This window comes from Typopeltis vanoorti, chromosome 22, assembly GCF_054136105.1.
Source record: "Typopeltis vanoorti isolate ZY-2024b chromosome 22, IOZ_Tvanoo_1.0, whole genome shotgun sequence".
Lineage (NCBI taxonomy): Eukaryota > Metazoa > Arthropoda > Arachnida > Uropygi > Thelyphonidae > Typopeltis > Typopeltis vanoorti.
Window position 1 is genome coordinate 100,472,301 of NC_143570.1, and position 23,132 is coordinate 100,495,432.

Genomic DNA, 23,132 nt, shown 5'->3' on the forward strand with positions numbered 1-23,132 from the left:
TATAGGAAGACTGAATAGACTTTTAGCTTGGACAAATGAGTGGAGTTGCAGTTTTAATATTAATAAATGCAAGGTGTTACACTTTGGGATACAGAGATATAAGGCTACATACTGTATTAGTGGAGCTGTAATTCAGGAATGGATGAGATTTGGGATCTTGGAGTGATGGTAGACAGTGGACTGAAGTTCCAGGGACACATCGTATTGCTGCTGTGATAAAAAGTACATCGACATGTAAGGATAAGGAGATGGTGGTGCCTCTATATAAGGCATTGGTCAGATCACATATGGACTATTGTGCTCAGATTTGGTCAACTAGTTTTCATTGTGATGTGGAAATACTAGAGGATTCAAAGACAAATAACCAAAGTGAAATTCAGGACTCTGGAGTGTTGGTTATGAAGAGCACTTGAGAGAATGTAGATTACAGAGATTGGTGGATAGGAGGAAAAGAGGAGATATGATAAAGATCTTCAACTTAGTTAAAGGATTCATTCTATCAGAGTAATACAGAAGAAATTATAAAAAAAGTGGATGTTAAGATGGGAAGAACAAGTGGTCATCCCTGGAAGTTGTATAAATATGTGGTGAAGAAGGGTGTGAGGAGTAGATTTTTTACGTGGAGAGTTGTTAGTGAGTGGAATGCATTGCCTGAGTGTGTTATGAGTGAATGTAGTATTAAATACCTTCAAAGCTCATTATGATAGACATGTTGCTGGTTGAGTTGGCCATCCACAATGAGTCTGTTGATTCCATGGAGGTTACTAAATAATAATAATAATAATTCACACCACTATTGACTGCTTTCTTTACCAGATCACTCATCTACTTTTTCATAACTTTCTTACCAGTCATTGCTCTTTCACAGTATCTCTCTGCTATCAGATGTGCACTCATTCTTCTTGTTACATTCTTGCTGATATCATCTTTAGTGATCAGTACATTATAGCCTTCAGAAGTTGCACTTAGCACACATTTTCTTTCCATCTGCCTGAAAAGTCCATAACTTATCTACATAATACAATGAATACATGTAGTGCACTACACATTGCACAAAGCAACTAAAATCAAAATTTAACTCATGCAGAGATAAAGCCACTACCATCTTCTTTTCAATATCCATTTGTATATATAGATGGTGTTGGTGTAGATGATGAAGGTCGTTGCGGTTGGTGGAGTGCTGGAGACGGAATGTTGTAGAATAGATGCCCTCCTTCGATGAGTCTTTGGACTCCCTGGAGGTGTTACGTAATAATAATAATATAAAACTGTTTTCTCACAGTCTTACTTTTAACAAACAACCACCATACCTCTGGATATTATTTTGCTCTTGGGATAACTATAACCTTCAATCTTTCCTGGTATAAACTATTACAAAATCACCTTAACAGGATCCAAGAAAGTAGTTTTTTTTTCCCTTCCAAGCTTTTTTTTAAAATTTTTTATTTACTTCTTAACAGTTACTAATTCTATATAAACTCTAAATCCATCCATCCACTGAAATATCATTCTTACATTTGGAGTGCATTTCTATGAGCTCCCTTAGGAAGCTCTTTTTAAATACTGTACAATAAAAGGCAGTTGATGATTAATGGTCCATCTCTAACAATTCACTTTTTTTTCCCTACATAGAATTTCACTTTCTGTTGAATGCATTGTCTACAAGTATTTCCACATTCAATGTTCATTAGAAATGGTATCATAATGGTAAGCGAAGGAGGGGTGATATGATTGAGACATTCAAATTACTGAAGGGTTTTTATAAGATTGATCCAGAAGATATTTTTGAAAATATGACTGGTGGTGGGAGGACTAGGGGCCATGCATGGAAGCTGGGCAAGAGCGTGGTTGACAAGGGTGTTAGAGCTAGGTTTTTTACTTGGAGAGTGGTGATTGAGTGGAATAAGCTTCCAGAGTCTGTTGTGGGTGCTACGACCGTGAATGAGTTCAAGGCAAGATATGATAGATACTGTGTAAATGTTGAATAGTTGTTCCAGACATGATGTTAGGGCCTCCCTCGATGAGTCTGTCGACTCCTTGGAGTTTCCAGGAACAATAATAATAATAATAATAATAATTCTCCCACACTTCTCTAAATTTATTCAAACATATACAGTGCCATTTAACACTCTTTCAGAGTTTAACTAAGCACCTCCATTACACTTCTAGAAGAACAACGGAACACTGTACCCTTTAATTTGGAAAACACCCAAGTTTGATTCTTGTCATGATGAGAGGAATCTTTATAATGGGCTTTTCAATTGAAGGTGAGCTTGCTGATCCCATGCACAGGTGCTGGGTTTTTTCCCCTCCAGGAAACTTGGGTTTTTCATCCTGCATACACACAAACTGCCCAAAAGAACACATGCAAAATACTATTGGTGGTAGTGAGCAGTAGATGCTAATGTGTGTAGTTATAAAATTCAGAAGGGAATGATATGGCAAGTGTGTAGTGTGCTATTCCACAATGACTCACTGGACTCCTTGGAGGTGTCAAGTAATAATCATCATCATCAATTTCCTGATATGTACCCCTCAAGGGATGTTCAAGTTACTATTACAGCACTAGATAATTAAGTTTACATTATTATTATTAATCTTCTATCAACAAGTTTACTCCAATTTAGTCTATTACTTGTAAGCACTCCTATATTGTTATATCTAATATCTGGTTCTTCTAAGGCAGTTCTGACTGAATCAATCCACCTAGACCTTGGTCCTCCTCTGGGTCTTTTTCATGCCATCTTTTTATCAACCTGTTTTGCTAACCTTTCATCACCCATTCTGTTTAAGTGGTCATACCACCTTAGTCCTGATCTGAATCCACTGGACTTCAAATTGTGGCCAGCACTTAGGAGTGTAGCCTGCAAGAAACAACACTCCCATCATCACCAGCCTGAAGGTGGATTTGGAGTGAGCAGTGGAAGCATTTCTGTTGGATGTTGTGTGTGAAGGCAAAAGGGGGGGGGGGAGACATTTCGAACACCGAGTGCTGTTATATGCATGTTATACATGTGGTCTGTATGTGCTGAAAGCTGTAAATGATTTACTAATAGATTAAAGGTTTATATGCTGTTCAAGTTGTAACAGTATTTATGGCTAGACCAGGTACTTAAGTTGACAAATCAGCTGTCAGAACTGAAGGAAATACAGGAAGATTCTTTGATGTAACACAGAATTGAGACAGGAGACGATATACTATTTCCATTTTTATTCATCATTTACATGGATCAAAATGTGAAGGGAAAGTGGCATAAAATCATATTGAAATTGTGTTTGTTGATCTCAACTCTTTACTTTATGCAGATTATGGTACACAGCAATACCCAGACTAACACCTCAGAATCTTCTTCTTCTTCTCTTCCGTCTAAGATGGGTTGAGTCTTCTCTTGAGCAGGATCTTCCAGTCTTCTCTATTCCTTGCTGTTCGAAAAAGTTCCTTATATGTTCTGCATCCCGAGACATTCTTTATTAATTTCAGCCAGGTAATTCTTGGTCTTCTTTTTTTCATTTGGAAAAGTATTGATTAGGACATTAGGAGGTCTGTCTGAGTCCATGAGTACAGTGTGTCCAAACCATCTCAGTTGTTGTTTTCTAATTTTTTCTATTATTGTCTTTTTATACATTAGTTCTTGTCTGACTGTGATGTTTGTTTTCTTTTCTATCCAACTTGTTCTATTTATTTTTCTTAAGCATTTCATTTCAAATGCCAGCAGTTTTTTCTCCTCTCTTTTTTTAACTGTCCACGTTCTGCTCCATAGATGACTGTTGGTATAATTATTGCTTCATATAATTTGATTTTGGCTTGTTTAGATATCTTGTTTCTTTTCCAGATTTTCTGTAATTTTCCCATGGTGGTCCATCCTATCGCTATTCTGTGTTTGATTGTTTTGAGTTCATCTATTGTTTCTGTTAGTTTTGATCCAAGGTATATGAAGTTGTCTACTTATTCTATTTGTTCTCCGTTTAGGGTGGCTGAGATGGTAGTTCTGTTCCTCCCTATTTTCATCACTTTTGTCTTTTGTATATTTATTGTCATGTCATATGTTTTACAGGTTTCGTTTTGCTTGTTGATCAACTTTTGTAGTTCATTTGGGGTTCTTGCAAGAAGGATGAGATCATCTGCATATTTGATATTATTTATGTTTAAACCATTGACATTGATTCCAGGCTCATTGTCTATTGCTTTCTTTACAACTTCTTCTAGATATATGTTGAATAGGCATGGGGATAATGGACATCCTTGCATTACTCCTTTTTGTATCTCTATGGGTTCTGTTGTGAGCGTGTCCTTTTTAATTATTGCATTTGTCTTAGAGTAATATTTTATAAACTGTATTATATATTTGCCTATCGCTTTTTTCTAGTAGAATTTTAAGAAGGATTTCTCTGTTGATGTTATCGAAAGCTTGTTTAAAAGTCCACAAAACAACAATATAGTTCTTTATGGTTTTCCCAGCTGAGCTCTGCTAGTTGGTGCAATGTGAAAATTTGGTCTATTGTTGAATAGTTTCCTCGGAAACCAGCTTGTTCTATGCCTATCATTTCTTCGTAGGTGTTTTTTAATCTATTTTGTATAATTCTTATGAATATTTTATAGGTGTGAGGGAGTAAATTGATTGGTCTGTAATTTCTGCAGTCTCTTTTGTCTCCTTTCTTGTATATTGGGATGATCTTTCCAGTTCTCCAGTCATCTGGGATATCTCCTGTTTGTAGTATTTTATTGAATAGGGTTGTTAAATATTCTATTGATATGCTGCCTCCATATGACCAGAGTTCAGTAGGGATAGTATCAATGCCTGGTGCTTTATTGTTTTTCATCTGTTTTATTGCATATCTAACTTCTTCTTGTAAAATTTTTGGGTGATCATTATTTTCTTCTATTGTTGGCATTGTAGTTTTGTTTCCTTGGTGGAAGATAGTCTTAAAATGGTTTGACCAGATTTTTCTTATATATTCAATATTCCTGGTTTCAGCCATCTTGTTGTTTATCATTGTTACTGCTTTTGCTGAGAATTCCTTTGTAATTTCTCTTACAGTATCATGGAAGACTTTTAGGTTGTTTTGTTGGTATGCTTCTTGGCATTTCTTAGCTTTTTCTTCTAACCATTTTTCTTTGGCTTTTTTGCATAGGTTATCAACTTTATTTTTTAGTGCTCTGTAATTTTCTCTATTCTCTTCATTGTTTTGTCGGTTTACAAGTATCTTGGCCTCTCTTTTCTCTTCTATGGTAGCTATGATTTCTTGGGTTATCCACTGTTTGTTTATTTTGGGTTTGGAACCTAGAGTGTCTTTTGCAATTGATAACACTGTTTCTTTTCCTTCTTCCCAGTATTTTCTGCTATTCTGGAAGAGGGAGGGCTTTAATTTCAAGCACATTTGTTCTAAAAATCGACTTGTGTTTGAGCTATCTTTTAGTTTTGATAGGCTGATGTTTTCTTCTTTTCTGATATTGTTTTTCCTGTTTGAATTTTATCTTCACTTTGGCAGTTAATATTTCATGGTCAGTGTCAAAATCAAAACTTCTTAATGTTCGTACATTATTTACTGATCTTTTCCATTGTTTGTTTATGATGATATAGTCTATGCAGTTCTTCATATTACCATCTGGGGATGTCCATGTATGTTTATTATTAGGGCATTGATAGAACAATGTGTTTGTAATCATTAGATCGTTTGCTTTACAGAAGTGGAGTAATTGTTCTCCTCTGTCGTTAAGCTCTCCGTATCCAAATTTCCCCATCTTTTTTGTCTGCTGTGAACTGTCCTATTTTAGCATTAAAATCTCCCATCATCATGAGTTCTCTATTTTTGGGATTATCTATTTCCTGTTGTAGTTCTTCATAGAAATTTTCTATTTCTTCCTCTGAATGGTTACTGTCTGGTGCATATATTTGGATTATTTTAATTGTTTGACCTTTTTCTTTTGCTTTCCTAAAATTTGGAGCACTAACCAAAGCTAAATGGATCATTATTACATTTTTATTAGATAAGTGAAAATACAGTAGAACAATAATAACCTTTTATCGATGTTTTTTTTTTTTTTTTAATGAAACTCACCAATTATACTGCATTTACATTAGGGACCAGATGTTGTCTTGTCTTCTGGGAATCTTGAAAGACCTACACTTGAACCGAGGTTACTCCCTGATCCATTGACTATATTAATAGATTTGTGTTGGTAGTTAGTTTCAGCTCATATCATGTCTCTCTCCATTTGCCAAACAACGTATACAACAGCTGACAGTGTACATATATTCCACACAAAGTGCACTGAATGACTAAATATATGTTAGTGAGGAGGTAATGGCCATTCTTAGGAATTACTAAGCATAAATGCAATAATGAAACAGCACTAAAGAGAGCAACATTAAGTGGGATATTACTGCCAAATAAATTCAGTACAAGCCCACAGAATTCCATAATGAAACTGAATAACTGTTGTAATAAATATTATATGAAAATCAGAAAATATAAAGACAAAGACTATAAAAATAGTCAGGAACAATGAAAACATCAATTACATCCTGAATAGAACAAGTAAAATATTTCAGCTATTTAGAAACAATTGTTAGTGAGGATGGCAAATTAATTACAGAAATAGTCATCAGAATTAGCAAAGCTGGTATGGTAGAAAATCAACTGAATAAATTTATATGGAATAAGAGAGAAATTAATCAAAACTAGCTGTATATAAGATTGTGTTTATAACTTGTGGATCTAAGAGATTAGACAATAAAAGATTAGAGATCAGAGACAAGAGAATTCTGAGAAAAACTGGGGGAGTGAACAGATGGCATCGATGGAAAATCATGCTGAACATATTAAGAAAGGAATGTGAGCATTCAATAAATTCTAGTAGAATTTCTTCACCCATTCTTTTACACAAAAAAAAGATCCAGATCCAGGGAAAGCCAAGCTCTAGGCAAACTGATGCAGTCTGCAATGTCTTAAAAGACTGAAATATAAGATCTGACAAGTCCTCAGCCAGCTACCTCTGATTGACTACTTGTGGAGATTGAAATGCCTCCTTTAGTCTCCAAAAGTTAGATGGGCTAAAATGGCCTTGCCTACTCTCCATAGGGAATAAAAGGCATTAGCAGATAACAGATTTTTATATAGGATACTTTTATATTTTTATACTGAACTGAGCTTGATTTTCATATTTTTATATTCAATGATAAAATTTTATATATCATCACAATCAAATATATATATATAAACACCCCTTAAAACTTATTGATCAATACAAACTATTTTCATTTCTAAATTCAGTTTAAAAATTATGTATATAAAAATAATTTATTAACATATCCAAAATGTTACGATGCTTAATAAAGGTTATTTAATATTTAAGAATATGACTGATTAAATTACCCAGTTACATAATTCAGGAGGAAGTGACTGCTCTGCTAATATTCCAAAGTCCTGTTGCAATTCCAGAGATTCTGGTCCTGATTCAACCATCAAAGTTGTCACATTTGTACCTGGTTTGGTACACTCTAGGAATAATAGTGAAATTTACTACACATATCTCCATGCCAAGTATTATATCACATTTAAATGTCATAGACTATTTTTTTTTATATCATTTGTATAAAATTGGGGAATACAGTCGTTTTTTTTTCTTCCCCCCCCACAGATTGCTTATTATTATTATTAACCAAGAAAAGAAACAAGTGAAAAAAATATCTCAGATAACTAAGATTAAATTTTACACACAGTATAAGGTGACAGAATTGAAATAATAGCCAATTTTTGAGGTCTGTAATGATGAGAAGAGGTAGCATAGATATGTTAGTATGTATTGGCTTTCAGAAGATGGAGACTTTTAATTTACCAGATTCTTTAGTTAGTTGTAGATCCAGATATGGAAGTGCAGGCTCAAAGAAATTAAAAAGTGAAGATTGTCCATGGTTCCATATTAAGAAGATATCAATGACATACATTTTCCATAATTCAAGCTTGAGAAAGTATTCTTCTGGGACCTTACTTTCAAATGTTTCCATAACTAGAGAAAGCAGAATTCCCAAGGCCAAACCTCAAATTTTGTTTGTAAAAGGCATCATATACTTGAAATATCCAAAAAGGAGATATAGTGTTTAAGGAGTGCCATAATTTTTTTGGAAAATTTGTCCTGCAGTAGCATGAATTTCAGCCAGAACATTAGTAAATAGCCTGACTATATCAAAGCTGGCTACAATATCCTGATCATCAAGAACTATGTTGCTAATGTTGGAAACAAAGTGTTCAGAGTTGTTAACCAAATGTTACAGAAATAAAATAAAATAAAAGTAATAAATATTAATTTGGTCTTAGGATGACTGTCTCCCAAATCTTTGGTAGATTTATACAGCCATACTTGTTAAGGTTTGGAGTATGTTTTAAGGCTTCTGTTGATTCCAGAAACAACCTCTCTGACTTGTAGAAGCTTCTGTGCAGGGGTATCCAAAGAATGGTCTGCCAGACCCGACTTGCCATAGAGAAAGTGTCGGATGTATTTTTTGTATTCACTGAGGTGGATGTCCACAGTTCTTCCTGTCTGCCCATAGTAGGCTTGATGGTACTTCATAGACTCCTGGATGTGATAAAGGAGTGTATTTGTTCTTAGGTGAACGGATGAGAGTTGCTAATTTCACATAAGGTTTAAATATGGTGCGCAGTTGGTGTTTGTTAAGCAACCTAGATATCTTTTCCGATGTGCCTTTAATGTATGGGAGGGGATTTTGGGGTAGCATTTAGTGGGTTATCTATCTTATGGAGATTATAACCATTGGTTAAGAAGGTGTGATGTAGGTGAGAAAGTTCAGCAGTGAGAGCAATGCCATTAGAACAGATTGCTCTGGCTCTATGGGTTAGTGTTTTTAAGATACCATATTGTTGAGAAGGGTGATGGTGTGATTGTTTGTGTAAGTATCTCCCTGTATGTTTGGTTTTTCTATAAACCAAAAATGATAAGGAACCTTCTGGAAGACGTGTGATCAGTGTGTCCAGGAAGGGCAGGCAGTCATTGGCTTCTGGTTCCATTGTAAAGTGGATTTTAGGGTGCTGGCTATTTAGATGCACTAAAAATGTATTCAATGTGTCTGGGCCATGTGGCCAAATAGCAAACACATCATCAACATAGCATAGTCAGAGACTAGGTTTGAGAGTGGCTGTGTTCAAAGTTTTTGCTCACACTTGGATAAAGGATTAAACTAAATTTAAAATAAAATTTTTTCAAAACACATCCACTCTCAAACCTAGTCTCTGGCTACGCTATGTTGATGATGTGTTTGCTATTTGGCCACATGGCCCAGACACGTTGAATACATTTTTAGTGCATCTAAACAGACAGCACCCTAAAATACTGTTGATTTTTATGTGTGACTCAAAAATGGCAAGAAACAATAAGGAAATCTTCAAGATCGCAAACAAAGACATCATAGTTCATAAGACATCACAGCAGTAAAATATATACAGAATGAATATGGGATGTTACTGACAAAGACAACATAAGATATGGAAGAAGTATTACTATTGCCTGCTAATTGAAACCTAGTCTAATGAATAATGAGCCAAAAGGCTATTTTACCAGTGACATATTGAGAGAATATTAAGGTTAGTGATGGATCTTGCTCCACCTTTGCATGTTCACTTAAAACCTTGATATTCCAGGTCTACCTACTCACTGATGAGACCTCAAAAAAGGTTGAAACCGGTCTGGGTAGTGACCTCTTCTCATAATGTAAAACAGTATATATAAATTTCTGAGGAGCTGTGTTTTACATTATTAGAGAATATTAAGGTTAGTGACGGACTTGCTCCACCTTTGCAGGGAGTTGCCCTGGTGTTGTACTACCCAAGTGATTATTTACACTTGGACTTGCCGATAGTTTTTCGGCATGAAGCTCTATGGATTTTGATCCAAGTTCCGTACCCGGCTGTAAAATAAAACGGGATTTACTATCTCCCTTTTACTAGTCTAATGAAGTTTTGCCTGACGTACCAACAACAGAAGGTTCTGTGCCGGGGATCACAGGATCAGATGTAAAGTGATCAATTGACAAAATTGCAACAACAGAGCACCTGATGATATCAAGCTGAATTGTGGAAAAGGTTGAATGTGGTAGGTGTAACCTTCCTGACAAATCTCTTCAACAGGATCTTCACAGATGGAATGCCAGATGAATGGAGGAAAAGCTACCCCCCCCCCCCTTTTTTTTTCTAATGTAGTTATCACCCACAAAAAGTTATTATAAACCTATAGTACATTTGAACCATAGGCTATGGATTTTTTTTTTACTAATTTTTATAAATTTTATTTATCAAAATTATATATTTTGTAATTTTTTATTTATTTTTACATAGTCCAAAAACCATGCTCTAGAGACCAAACATGGAACTTTTTCAAGCCACTTCAGGCCTCCAATAACTCGGGTAGTGGTCTCCCATCGGACAATGAAATACATCTCCCAGCTAATAACAATCACAAACATCCATGCCCATGGCAGGATTCGAACCCATGACCTGTTGGTTGGAGAGCGGGTACACTAACCACTTGGCAAACCAGTCCAGCATATAATATCCATTCTATAAAAATAAAGGATATGTACAACTCTGTGAGAATTACAGAGTTATAAAACTCATCTCTCACAGGTTTAAAATATGGGGTCAAGTGATTAATCAGAGGTTTTAGGATAGCTTCTGAAAATCCCCTCAGTGACAAATGTCACTGAAATTCAGTGTGGGTTCATCTCATGAATAACCTCAATTGATGTCATACACTTGATCAGAAATTTACTAGAAAGGCACAAAGATAACAAAAAGACCCTGCACCTAGTATTTGTTGACCTCCAAAAGTCCTTTCATTGGGTTTGACAAATTAATTGGCAAGCACTAAGATCACAGACGGTCCCAAAACATTATATTAACCAAGTGAAAGATATGTACCGGAATGTCATGACCTGAGAGGCCCAAAAGGAACAAGTGAAGAACTGGAGATCAAGGTGGGTGTACATAAAGGATTGGCACTTAGCCTGCTTCTGTTTAGTTTGATCATGGGCCATCTAACAGCAGACGCTTAATAACCTACTCCATGTGATATTTTGATTGCTGACGACACTGTCCTGATGAGTGATGACCCAGAAGACTTAAAGCTGCTACTAGATAAGTGGTGAATAGCTCTAGAAACTGGTGGCTTGTTAATTAGCAGAAAGAAGACAGTACACATGCTGTGATTTGACAAATGGCTCTAATGATAAAATCATATACACAGTGTGCCTGTTAAGTAATGAGATTGATTTTTTACAGGACAGCCCTTTGAATAAAAGTAACAAATGTGGTTATAGTTTTGACCACTAGAGTGTGTTGTAATAACAGGTGTAAAACTTTTGAATCGGATGACAGAGCAGTTTTCGTGTCGCAACCGCAGAAGTATGGAGTGGAGCGTGTAAGAAGTTGCGTCACAGAGCAAAGAGCTGTGATAAAATTTTACTGTAAGTTAGGAAAACTGACAGAAGTGTGCCAAGACCTAAAAAAAGGTTTACCACAATGACCATCTGAGCCATGTACAGGTGCTCTGCTGGTTTTCAACATTTAAAGAAGGGAAGGAAGTCCCTGAAGGATGCAGTGGATGTCCAATTCTGCATGGACAAATGAAAATGTGGTGAAAGCTAGGAAAATTGTTGCCCATGACAGGCGAATAACAACTAGGTTGCTCGCTGTACAGCTTGGTGTCAGTAAGGAAACTGCCATATTAATTGTAGAAAGATAGTTGCACAAGAGGAAGATTTGTTTGAGGTTTGTGCTGCACACATTGATACAAGAAGAGAGAGAGCACTGGGTTGCAAGTTGTTAAAATTTCATCCATGCAGTTGATCAAGATTGTGATGTGTTGCAAAGAATTGTCACCAGTTGAAGAAAGTTGGTGTTTTCAATTTGAACTGGAAACGAAACGCCAGAGCATGGAATGGCATAAAACATCTTTTCCCTGGCAGAAGAAAGTCAGGTTGCAAAAATCATGTGTCAAGACAATGGGTGTTGTTTTTTATCTGATGCTTCTGGAATTATCTAGCTCAAATTTGTTCTTGAGGGCATTGCAGTGAATGGTAAGTATTATTTAGGAATAATGATGTCTTTCCTATGTGTGACATGTCAGAAAAGAACTGTTCACAACATCAATTGGTTTCTGTTGCACGACAACATGCCTGCACACTTTGTGCTGCCTGTGAAGCAGTTTCTGGCTTCAAAGTCGATCTGTGTGATCGATCATCCCCCTATTTGCCAGATTTGGCTCCCACAGACTTCTCCTCTTCCCACAGATGAAGTGTGCCTTGAAAGGGGGAGTGCTTTAGCGACATTGAGAATATCCAAAGCAGTGTGACCAAGACCAAGCACTGGATTAGATGGTCTGAACATGTCATGAGATGCCCTGTAGACTGCCTGACATGGAAGGTAATAGAAATATGTACGGAACCAAGAGAGCATGGCAGACCCCATTTCCCATGGATGTCCTATATAAAAAAAGACCTCCAAACTGTCCAGTTAGACACAATAACAATCCAAACAGAATATCCTGGTGATTATGATCTAGAAGAGTAGATCCCAAGTGAAATGACATAATGGCAAGGTATAATGGTATATTAATAAGCTCCTGTTTAATCCACCTGCTCACCATATTGAAGATAATAATGATGTGAAAGATTTTATTTCTCTTCTGTATATCAGTTCTGCTTCACTGAAGTTAGCCAAAATTCTCAAATATAAAATCCACACCTATTTCACTCTTTTAACAGCAGGGGCAAATGCTGGTCTTGAAATTCATGCTTGCTCTTGTTATCATTCAGGGAGTGAGAGGTCTGATTGAAATCTGATTATCGGAATAATGAATTACAGGTAACCCTCGTATTATGCAGATGTTAGGTTCCATAGAAATGCTGCGTTATATAAATCGTGTTATGCGAGACTCAGATCACATACAAAAAATAGGGTTATGTTCCGAAATCGTTTTTTTTTTTTTTTTAATTATATAAACAATAATGACATATCCAACAAAAATATGTTTTTATTTAATTCATGTAAGTTAAGAAAACATATAAACTATGACACAAATACACAGTATAAAATTATAAAAATTACAAATTGTAATTAAGCTTCATTGTATGTAATGCATAAATGTTTTAGGCAAAATAAAAATAAGTGCATATTTTAATCTTTCATAGCACAAGGATTTGAAGATCGGTTAATAAACTAATGTTTATTAACCAATCCTCAATGTGATCTGAGTCTTGTATAATGCGATTTATATAATGCAGCATTTCTCTGGAACCTAACTTCCGTGTTATATGAGGGTTACCTGTAATTCATTATTCTGATAATCAGATTTCAATCACACCTCTCACTCCCTAAATGATAACAAATGATAACCAATTAGTTTATTAACCGATTAATGCATCAGGTGATGCATTACTACAAAACAGCAGAGTAATTCTGTCTGTGGAAACTTTGAATCCAGGAACTGATCTTTCATTTTTCGAAATATAGGTGCATTTTGTCATTTTTTTTCCAATATAACCCGGATTCATCAGCATTAAACACCTGGTCTGTATTATGAATGTTTATAAACTTTGAGAGTTTTTTGTTTAATAAGATTTCCATCCAAAGGAATTTTTTTTTGAGTGCATCTTCTTTCCAAATCATTAGAGATTTCTTCATTTTTCTCTTAGAAAATTGCATACACGAGCAATGAGCTTTGCACTTACCATTGACCCAGCAATAAACAGTTTCTCGGATTTTATGTTCATTGTGTTTGATTGTTTGAATTGTTGATTCATTTAAATTCAAAGTCCTTACAACAACTGGTTTTTCTCCATTTTTCAACCGATCTGTGATTTTAATTTTTTTTCTTCGAGACGAATTTTCTTTTCAATATTCATTTTTTCCCTTTTAATGCAATTTGTGGCCATTACTATCAACGTAATTTTTTTATATAAAAAAGCATTACATATTAATTATGTATGTAACTCACCAAAAAATAAAGTGCTCAGCTTGAAATAACACACATGATTTTTAATACGCTTTCCTAAAGCATATTAAAACAAAAACGAAGACAATTTTACAATAAACACTTTATACGGTATACAATTGATGTACATGCATGCTAAAGGATGTTTCCCCTAATATAAATTCGCTACTTATAACTACCTGCGCGATACGGGCAGACACAAATTTAATGAAGATAAAATTTGATTTTTAAGTTGCGCAGTGAAAAATATATGAAAAGATCAAGTACTACAATTTTTAGACTGTTTTTGTCAAAACCGCATTGTATAACTACCGTGCTGAACAAGGGTAACTACAATTTGTAGACCGCATTGTATAAGTACCGCATTATACAAGGGTTACCTGTTCTGACCATTTAAAACTATATATTTAGAAATTTATGTACATTTAATCATACAAATACAACATTTATTTTACAAATGACATTCTATGTTTTTCAATTTAGCTACTTGAATACAAATTCTACCCTACATTTCTTCTTTATGAACTGGTCAATAACATCATCATAAAAAGTTGGCTGTAACTTAATTTTCCCAAGCAACACGCACACTTGTAAAGACTGATGAAGCTCACTGGCTAGAGCTACGTTGACTGCGTATGGCCTGTGGTTTAAGCAACAGAGTGAGACGACGTGAAATGGCTATATGCTCACATGAAATCACAGTGCTACTGTGAGGACCTGTAAGCTCCTACAACCGAGCAAGCCAAGGGCAGCTTTGACTAGACGAGCAAGTATCGGCCTTCGATACACAATGCAAAGTTCAATTATTGCCGCGCAAGCTTAAGACGTCTTCTGTCTACAAAAATAAAAGCCTAAATGGAATGCTTATAAATGCATGCATGTATTAACAAATAAATAGTACTTCTTTCTCTAATGAGCTTGCACAGCAAGCATAGAGAATTTGCCACTTTAACAGAACTCCATTCCTTGCTTGTATAACCAAATCAAAACATGAAAGCTTAAAATATCCAGGAGTTTACCATATTTGGTGTAACTGCAGCGTACCACATTTTGGTCAGACAGAAAAATCTATGAACTACATATAGAGGAGCATGTAAGAGACATTATCTATTGCAGAAATGGAGCCACCATTCTATCTATGTTCTTAATTCTACTAACCCTGATGATGATGGATTCTACCATACATCCAGTGATATGGGATAAATTAGAAAACTCTTTGAGATGCTATGATGAACTCAAGAAAAGAACTGTTGAATTGACTGAAATTGTCTTCAATCTGGTCCACCTTAACTAAACTATAACTTCTGTGACTGTTACTCCTCCCCCATCCAACTCTGGTGTACATGGAATCATACCCAGGTGATCATGCTCAATTGTAGGATCCAAAATGCCTTCAAATATCAGCAATCTATCTGTAACTTAATTTACAGCTGCTGTTCTCTAGAAATGTATATTTTGTATTTCTGTATTGCATTCATGTTACACACTCAATGAAATCTTCTAGGAAAACAAAACTCACTGTGCATTCAAGAAAAGAAATTTTTTTTTTCTATACTGTTATCCATTGTCATTTAAGTTTCTTCTGTTATATCAGATAGCAGAGTAAATCTGTTGCATCAAATACCTAGCTATTCACACACACACACACACACACACACACACACACACACACACACACACACACACACACACACACACACACACACACACACACACACACACACACAGAGAGAGAGAGAGAGAGAGAGAGAGAGAGAGAGAGAGAGAGAGATGTAGTGTAACTATTAGACCAGAGAAATTTGTGAAGAAGAAGAAAACAGAGGATTCATCAAGCTTCCATATATTAGCTCTATTTCCATAAAACTACAAAAATACTTAGGGAATATAAAATCAAAGTACTATTTATCCCCTATATCCAGATGAGATTATTACTCTGATCCACAAAAACCTCAACATAGCCCACTTCAATATCCAGGTGTTTAATCAGCTATTATGTGATTGCCAGTCATATTACTATGGACAGACAGAAAAACCAATTGAGCAACGTACTAAAGAACATGTTCAAGTTATTCAATACAATATGAATGAATCCTCAGTTTGTCATCACATGTACTCTCTTCAGCTTATCCACAAGACGTTTTGCAAATGAGATATCAAGAGTTATGTTATGGGAAATATCGTACGTATTCCACCATTGTTATGATACAACAGAGAGAAAAATTTAAGTCTTTGGAAAAGGCATTAGATCCTAAACATCTAAATATTAACCCAAGTATCAACTTGTCTGAATATATCATAGCCTTCATTAGCCAAGCACATGCACGTGAATGTGTAAACACGTACAACGATCTGAACAATGCAACATACAATCAGAAATATTTGAAAATAACATCAGTCTCTTCTATAACTGCATAATAGTTGTCACATTTGTTAGTCTTTACTTTTTTGGCTACTAGTTTGTATGTTTATACCTGAAGAAACTGTGTGCAATTAGGATGAAATGTTGTGTTGTCAATTAGCATAAATGTTATCATCTCATTCCACTGTTCTACCTTATAAACTCTTAATCACACACATGTATACACACTGCTTGGAAAGAAGTAAACCCCCTCCCCCATGGGCAAGGCGCATCATGCCATGTAACAAGGCACATGTTTATAGCCAGTATAAATTGGAAGAACATGATCCCAAGTCAGTGCAACTGTGTATGGTTGAAATGGTTGCAAGAAGGGAACTCACAGAGTTTGAGAGGCATTGTGATAGGATGCTATGTTACTTGCCTATCTGTTCTGCAAATTGTTGACAAATTGGACAATCCCAGGTCAACAATTAGTAATACCATACTGAGGTGGAAGTACAGGGAGTCATAGGACTGTGGGGTGCTATTGAAGGATACTTTGCAAAAACCACTATTTATCAGCCAACATGTTGAATGTGGAGTTTCAGGCATCGACTGGAACACGAATCTGCACAAAAACATTCAGAACCAAGGCTCACAACATGCGTTTCCATGGTAGGACTCTACTATGCAAGTCGCACATTACCCAAACTGACATGCAGTAACGTTTTCAGTGGTGCAAAGAGTGTGTACGGTGACACGACATGTTGAAGCTTAGAAAGCTGTGTTATGGAGTGACGAGTCATGCTACGCCTTCTACCAAGCAGATGGATGGGTGTGGCTGATGACTGGTGAATGTCTCTTATGGTGAGTGTGTAACCACAATTATGAAATTCAGACGTGGTGGTGTGGTGGTATGGTCCTGTTTTTCCTGGTTTGGCATTGGACCTCTGTGGTCAATGAACACTGAACTTCAAGAGCTATCTGAATATTCTGAACAATGCAATGCCTCCCACTTTGTGGCATTTCTACAAACTGAATATTGTCTCTTTCAACAAGACAATGCGCTGTGTCATAAGGCTGCAGCTGAAACTGCGTGGCTTGTGGACATGAACGTCACCACACTTGACTGCCTCCACAGAGCCTTAATCTCAATCCTATCGAACATCTGTGGGATGAACTGAATTGTTGAGGGTTAAGGGACGTCTGCCCCACAGGACTTCATTACATGCCCAGGAAAAATGGTCCAAAGTTCCCAGTGATCACTATCATACACTTGTGGAAAGTATGCCCCCCATAGGATTGCTGAGTAATAAGATATAGGAGGTCAACATGACTTGTGACATCTTATTAAGGTGGGCACCGTGGCTGTTTGTTCCTCACACTATGGTGTCTGTTGACTTCTTTTCAAGCAGTGTATATACATACATACATACATATACACACACATACATATATTTAAATATTAACTCTATAATTAAAACAACCATGGCAAAAAATATATATATATATATATATATATATTCATGTTTTTTTGACTGACTGAAACCTAGAACAGACAAGTTAATTTAATGAAGCACACAACATGTTTCGTCAAAAATGACTTCTTCAGGTGTGGGAAACTTAAAGCAAATGAAAAAAACCATAAAAACACTGAGCAGTTATAATAACAGACTTGTAAACTGAAGTTAAGTTTGAATTGTCATTATAGTCCGTGCTGTAGTTCTATTGTTGTTCATATACAAGCGTGTGAGTTCACATGTACTTCAGTATCAAATGGCAGAACTATGCGAGGTCAGGTAGACTATAACTAAGGTTAAGGTTGCTGTTGATGTGAGAAGAGTCTAAGATCATTTCTTTGGATTCAACTATGCGACGTTCCACTTCATCATGACAAATATAAACGTTTGATGTTGCATTCCAATCTATTTCATGTTGGTGGATAGAGACCCAACGAGAGAGAGATACATAATCAAACAAACAATCTCCTTAAGATGACAACAGAACTTCCAAGAAACACGTCTTTCTCTTCGGTCTTTACATCCACTTATTCCAAGATTATACAGCCTTCCAAAGGTGCACAAAGAAAATTGTCTGCTGAAGCCAATAGTCGATAGCATTGATTCACCCACATATAAATTATCAAAATATCTAGCATCCTCTTTAAAAGATCTAGTAGGAAAATCTTCCTCTTATAAAAATTTAACGGACTTCGTTTCGAAAATTAAAGATATAAAGCTCAAGAATTCCAATATTATGGCGAACTTTGATGTTGTGGCACTTTTTTGCAAATGTTCCAACGCAAGATGTTCTCAGCATTTTTAAAAAAAGATCTCTATAAAGATTTTTGCTCTTCTCTCACACTGTATTAATTCGGGGTATTTTAAGTTCGAAGAGAAAATTTATAAACAGAATAAAGACTAGCTATGGGCAGCCCCTGTCTCCAATACTGGTCAACATTTTCTTTGAGGATTTTGAGGAAAAAGCCATCTCTAAAGCAACATTAAAACCTAGAGCATGGCTCTGCTATGTGGACGATATATTCCTTGTTTGGAAGCATGGTGTGGAGAATCTTTACATCTTTCTAAATCATTTAAACAACTTCCACCAAGGCATAAAATTCACTGTCAAAATTGAACAAAATGGTTCCCTTTAATTTCTAGACATGAAACATTTCCGAATTGGCTCACCATGCACGCTCAGTATCATCCGATGAAGAAGAACTAAAAAATGAACTAAAATATCTAGAAAGAACTTTCTCTAATAATGGATACTCTTCCAAAAACATCAAGAGGCAACTATACTAGCGCCCTCGAAACAACACAGAGATTCCTAACAACCCCAACGGTTATATTTCTTTACCTTACATCAGCTCGCTCTTCTGGAAACTAGGAAGAATTTTGAAAAAAATTAATATAAAAACGTGTTTTTCAACTTTTCCAAAACTAAAACTTTGTCAATACTAAGCCACCCAAAACAAGCTCATAACCATCTTCACTTCTGTGGTGTATATAAAATAATATGTGATTGTGGGAGACCATACTATGGCCAGACTGAGAAGTCAATCCTCCTACGGCTAGAGGAGCAACAGAGAGACATTTCATACAATAGAATCAGAGCAAGCGCACTCTCAAGTCATGTCTTATTCTTAATGAACACAAACGATGAAGGCAGCCAACAAGAAATAGACTGGAATGCAACATCAAACGTTTATATTTGTCATGATGAATTGGAACATCGCATAGTTGAATCCAAAGAAATTATCTTAGACTTTTCTCACATCAACAGCAACCTTAATTATGCGAGTCTACCTGACTCGCATTGTTCTGCCATTAGATACTGGCATACGCGTGAACTCAATGCTTGCATATGAACAACAATAGAACTACAGCACGGACCATAACAAAAATTCAAACTTAACTTCAGTTTACAAGTCTGTTATTATAATGGCACAGTGTTTTTACATTTTTTTTCATTTGTTTTAAGTGTTCCCACACCTGAAGAAGTCATTTTTGACGAAACATGTTGTGTGCTTCATTAAATTAACTTATATATTTTCTCGGTTTTAGTCAGTCAAAAAAACATGAACATATCTACTCACCGAGTAAAAATAACTGATGATCATATATATGTGAGATCAGTTAATTTCTGTAGCAATCCCATCCTGTAACACTGCTTTATTGTTAAGGTCAGTAATGCTGGCACTGGAATCTGGACCAGAATTGCAGCAGACAGCAGTAATCAGTTTATTTCTTACCTTGGGAGGCAATATGCAAAATTGGACCATTAATTGTGGCTATTCAAACTTAGAAAGTTGAAAAAGAAGTATATATTGTCCCAAAACATTTCATTATATTCAAATGTATCTTAAATGGTTTTCAATTGTCTTCTAGGCTGCCACCATCACGTACGACCACTGACCCTATACATCTGACAATGTTTCAGAGCCAAGCAGAATTCAGAAACACACTAATATGCAGACCAAAAGGTTTTATTTTACTGAGATCTTTCATGATACTGAGGGTTTTCAATGTTTGTTTACAATGTTATAATGGCAAAGAATAAATTGTTTGCTATTTTTTCCACAAAACCATAAATTTAATACATTATAAGTGTTAGAAACAAAAATGTAGCAAAAATGGTATTATTAATATAAAATAATGATATAAATGGTCTTGTATCATTTATAAGTTTTTCTTCATCGTCATCATCATGAACCATGGTCTCACTGCCTGTTGGTGTCCGATGCCTCCTTCACTATCTTCTTCCACCTTTCTTTGTCCAATGCACAGTGTCGCAGTTTCTGTACATCCATTCCACATCAGTCCTTTATGTCGTCTATCCATTCTCTGTTGTGGTCTACCTCTTCTGTTTACACCATCTATAATACCAAACATGAATGTCTTTATCTTCTGGTCCTCACTCATTCTGCAGATGTGTCCAAATAATTGCAGCTTCCGTTTTATAATCTTCTGCATTAGATTCTCCTTTGGTTGTATCTTCTGATAGAGCTCTTCATTTGTGATTTTCTGTACCCATCCTATTCTTAGAATCTTTCTGTACCAAGTTCTTTCAAATGCCAAAATTCTTTTTCTTGATTCCTTATTTATTACCCATGTTTCATATCCATACAGTACACCACTGCATGTTTGCAGGCTGATCACTATCCTTTCCCAGAGGTTATCCATGGCCTTCAGATTTGTTCTTCCCTTTGCAATCCTGATCTTTATTTCTTTTTTACAGTCCAAATTATATGTCATTTTACTTCATAAAAATATGTGAATTATTCTACATTTTCTATATCAATTCCATCCACTTGTATCTTTTCTTTCATGTTCTTCTCACCAAATACCATTATCGTTGTGTTTTTTCAAGTTCATAACAAGTCCAAATCTCTTTCCTTCCTCATTTAACAGTTTCAATGTTTTTTGTAGTTCTCTTTTATAATAACGATGTCATCTGAAAATCTAAGATTGTTAATTCTCATCCCTTGTACTGATATTCCTTTTCCACCTTCCTTCATTGTATCCATTGCTCTTTTTAAGTGTGGAATGAAAATGCTTGGTGATATTGGGTCCCCCTGTCTAGTATCTCTGCTTGTTCTAAACTATTTTTCCAAATCATCACCTATTCTAACTGCTGCAATTGCATTCTAGTAAACATCTCTTAATATAGCTAGTAGTTTTCTATCAATTCCATAGGATTCTAGCACTGTTAATGTCACTTTCTGGTCGATACTGTCAAATGCCTTCTGAAAATCAACAAACCAGGTATATATGTTTTTGTTTTTTCTCATAGTTTTCTCTGCTATTAACCGCATTGTTAAAATCTGTTGAATTGTGCTTCTGTCTTTCCTAAACCCTGCTTGCTTGCTTGTCAGTAAAGTATGCTTCCAATTGTGTTCTCAATCTTTCTTCAATATCATCATCATCATCATCATCACATTACCAAGTGAATTGTCAAAGCAATTGTTCTATAATTTTTACATTCGAGCTTATTTCCTTTCTTCTATAATGTCACTAATATCGATTTCACCCACTCCTCTGGCACTTTCCCTTCTTTTCATACCATATTACATAGTTGGTCCATTTCTATAACCATACTTTCGCCACCACATTTAATCATTTCTTCAGTGATGTTATAATTACCAGCACTCTTGTTGCATTTTAAGTCATCCTATTGCTTTTTCTACCTCTCCTCTTAAAATGTCCATATCATACTCATTACCTGGTGGTGATATCTGCTTCAAGTTTTCAATCAGTTTCCCAACAATAATACCATTTTTGCTACAAAAATGTAGCAAAAATGGTATTATTAAAATAAAAATAATAATATTAATGGCCTTGTATCATTTATAAGTTTTTTCTTCACAGACTGATAAACACACTAATACATATGTAGTTAACATATTGGCTTCAACACTGGTATTTAGACAAAGTAAAAATTAGCCATAACATTAACAAAAGCTTATAAAATTGACCACATCCAAGTATATACGAGGTTGGTTCCATAAGTTTCTTGCCTGACTAACTTTTAGAGGTGAAAGAAAGAAGGCAACTGTGTCACTTTTTTCAACATAATCTCCCTTTACTTCAACACACTTTTCACATCTTTGAATTAACATTTCTATGCTCTTGAAAAAAATAGTATGTACTTTTGTCTGCAAAATGGCCTAAAACTGCATCTTTCACTTCATTGTCACCTGCAAATTTTCTTCCTGGGCTGTAGTTGTGGGTGTTCGATCTCCTGGAAGCCACAATCCTTCACTGCAGCCTTTGCAATAATAGTCATATGGACTGGAGCATTGTTGTGAAGCAGCGGACACTGGTCCGCCTGCTTCACGACATACTTAACCCCCCTGCTTTATGGGAGGGTTAAGTATGTCATGATAAATACTTTGATAAATATATACTTTGATAAATAGATATACTTTAATAAATATATGTCGTGATAAATACTTAACCACCCTCGTGGGGGGATTAAGTATTTATGACTGTAGATCCATATGTGTTCACGGGGCTGGTTTGCCTGTCCTGGGGAACAAAAAACCTGAGTTTCTGGGTGAAAAAAATCTCTTCCTCCATATGAGACTGACTAACTCACCTTTAGTCAAAAGAGATCAGATAAAGGTTCCTCACGTCATGGACGGGAATCGAATCCTGGTCTTTCCGACCAAAGAGGTTTGTCTATACAGACTGAGCTATGGAGGCTCTCAGATCTAGATGAAGTGCAATGCACAATGATAGACTTATTTATGTGATGGTTCAAAATATTCAAGAAATAGCCTCT

General features: G+C 35.7%; 1 protein-coding gene across 1 annotated transcript in view; it reads right to left on the bottom strand.

Annotated features, from left to right (window-relative positions):
• Positions 1-23,132, bottom strand: part of LOC150094593 (ankyrin repeat and BTB/POZ domain-containing protein 1-like) — a 307,835-nt gene that overhangs the window by 93,371 nt on the left and 191,332 nt on the right. The window contains exon 8 of the mRNA XM_090412059.1: positions 7,378-7,502. Coding sequence (XP_090268185.1) covers positions 7,378-7,502 — 125 coding nt within the window. The remainder of the gene's footprint in view (positions 1-7,377; positions 7,503-23,132) is intronic.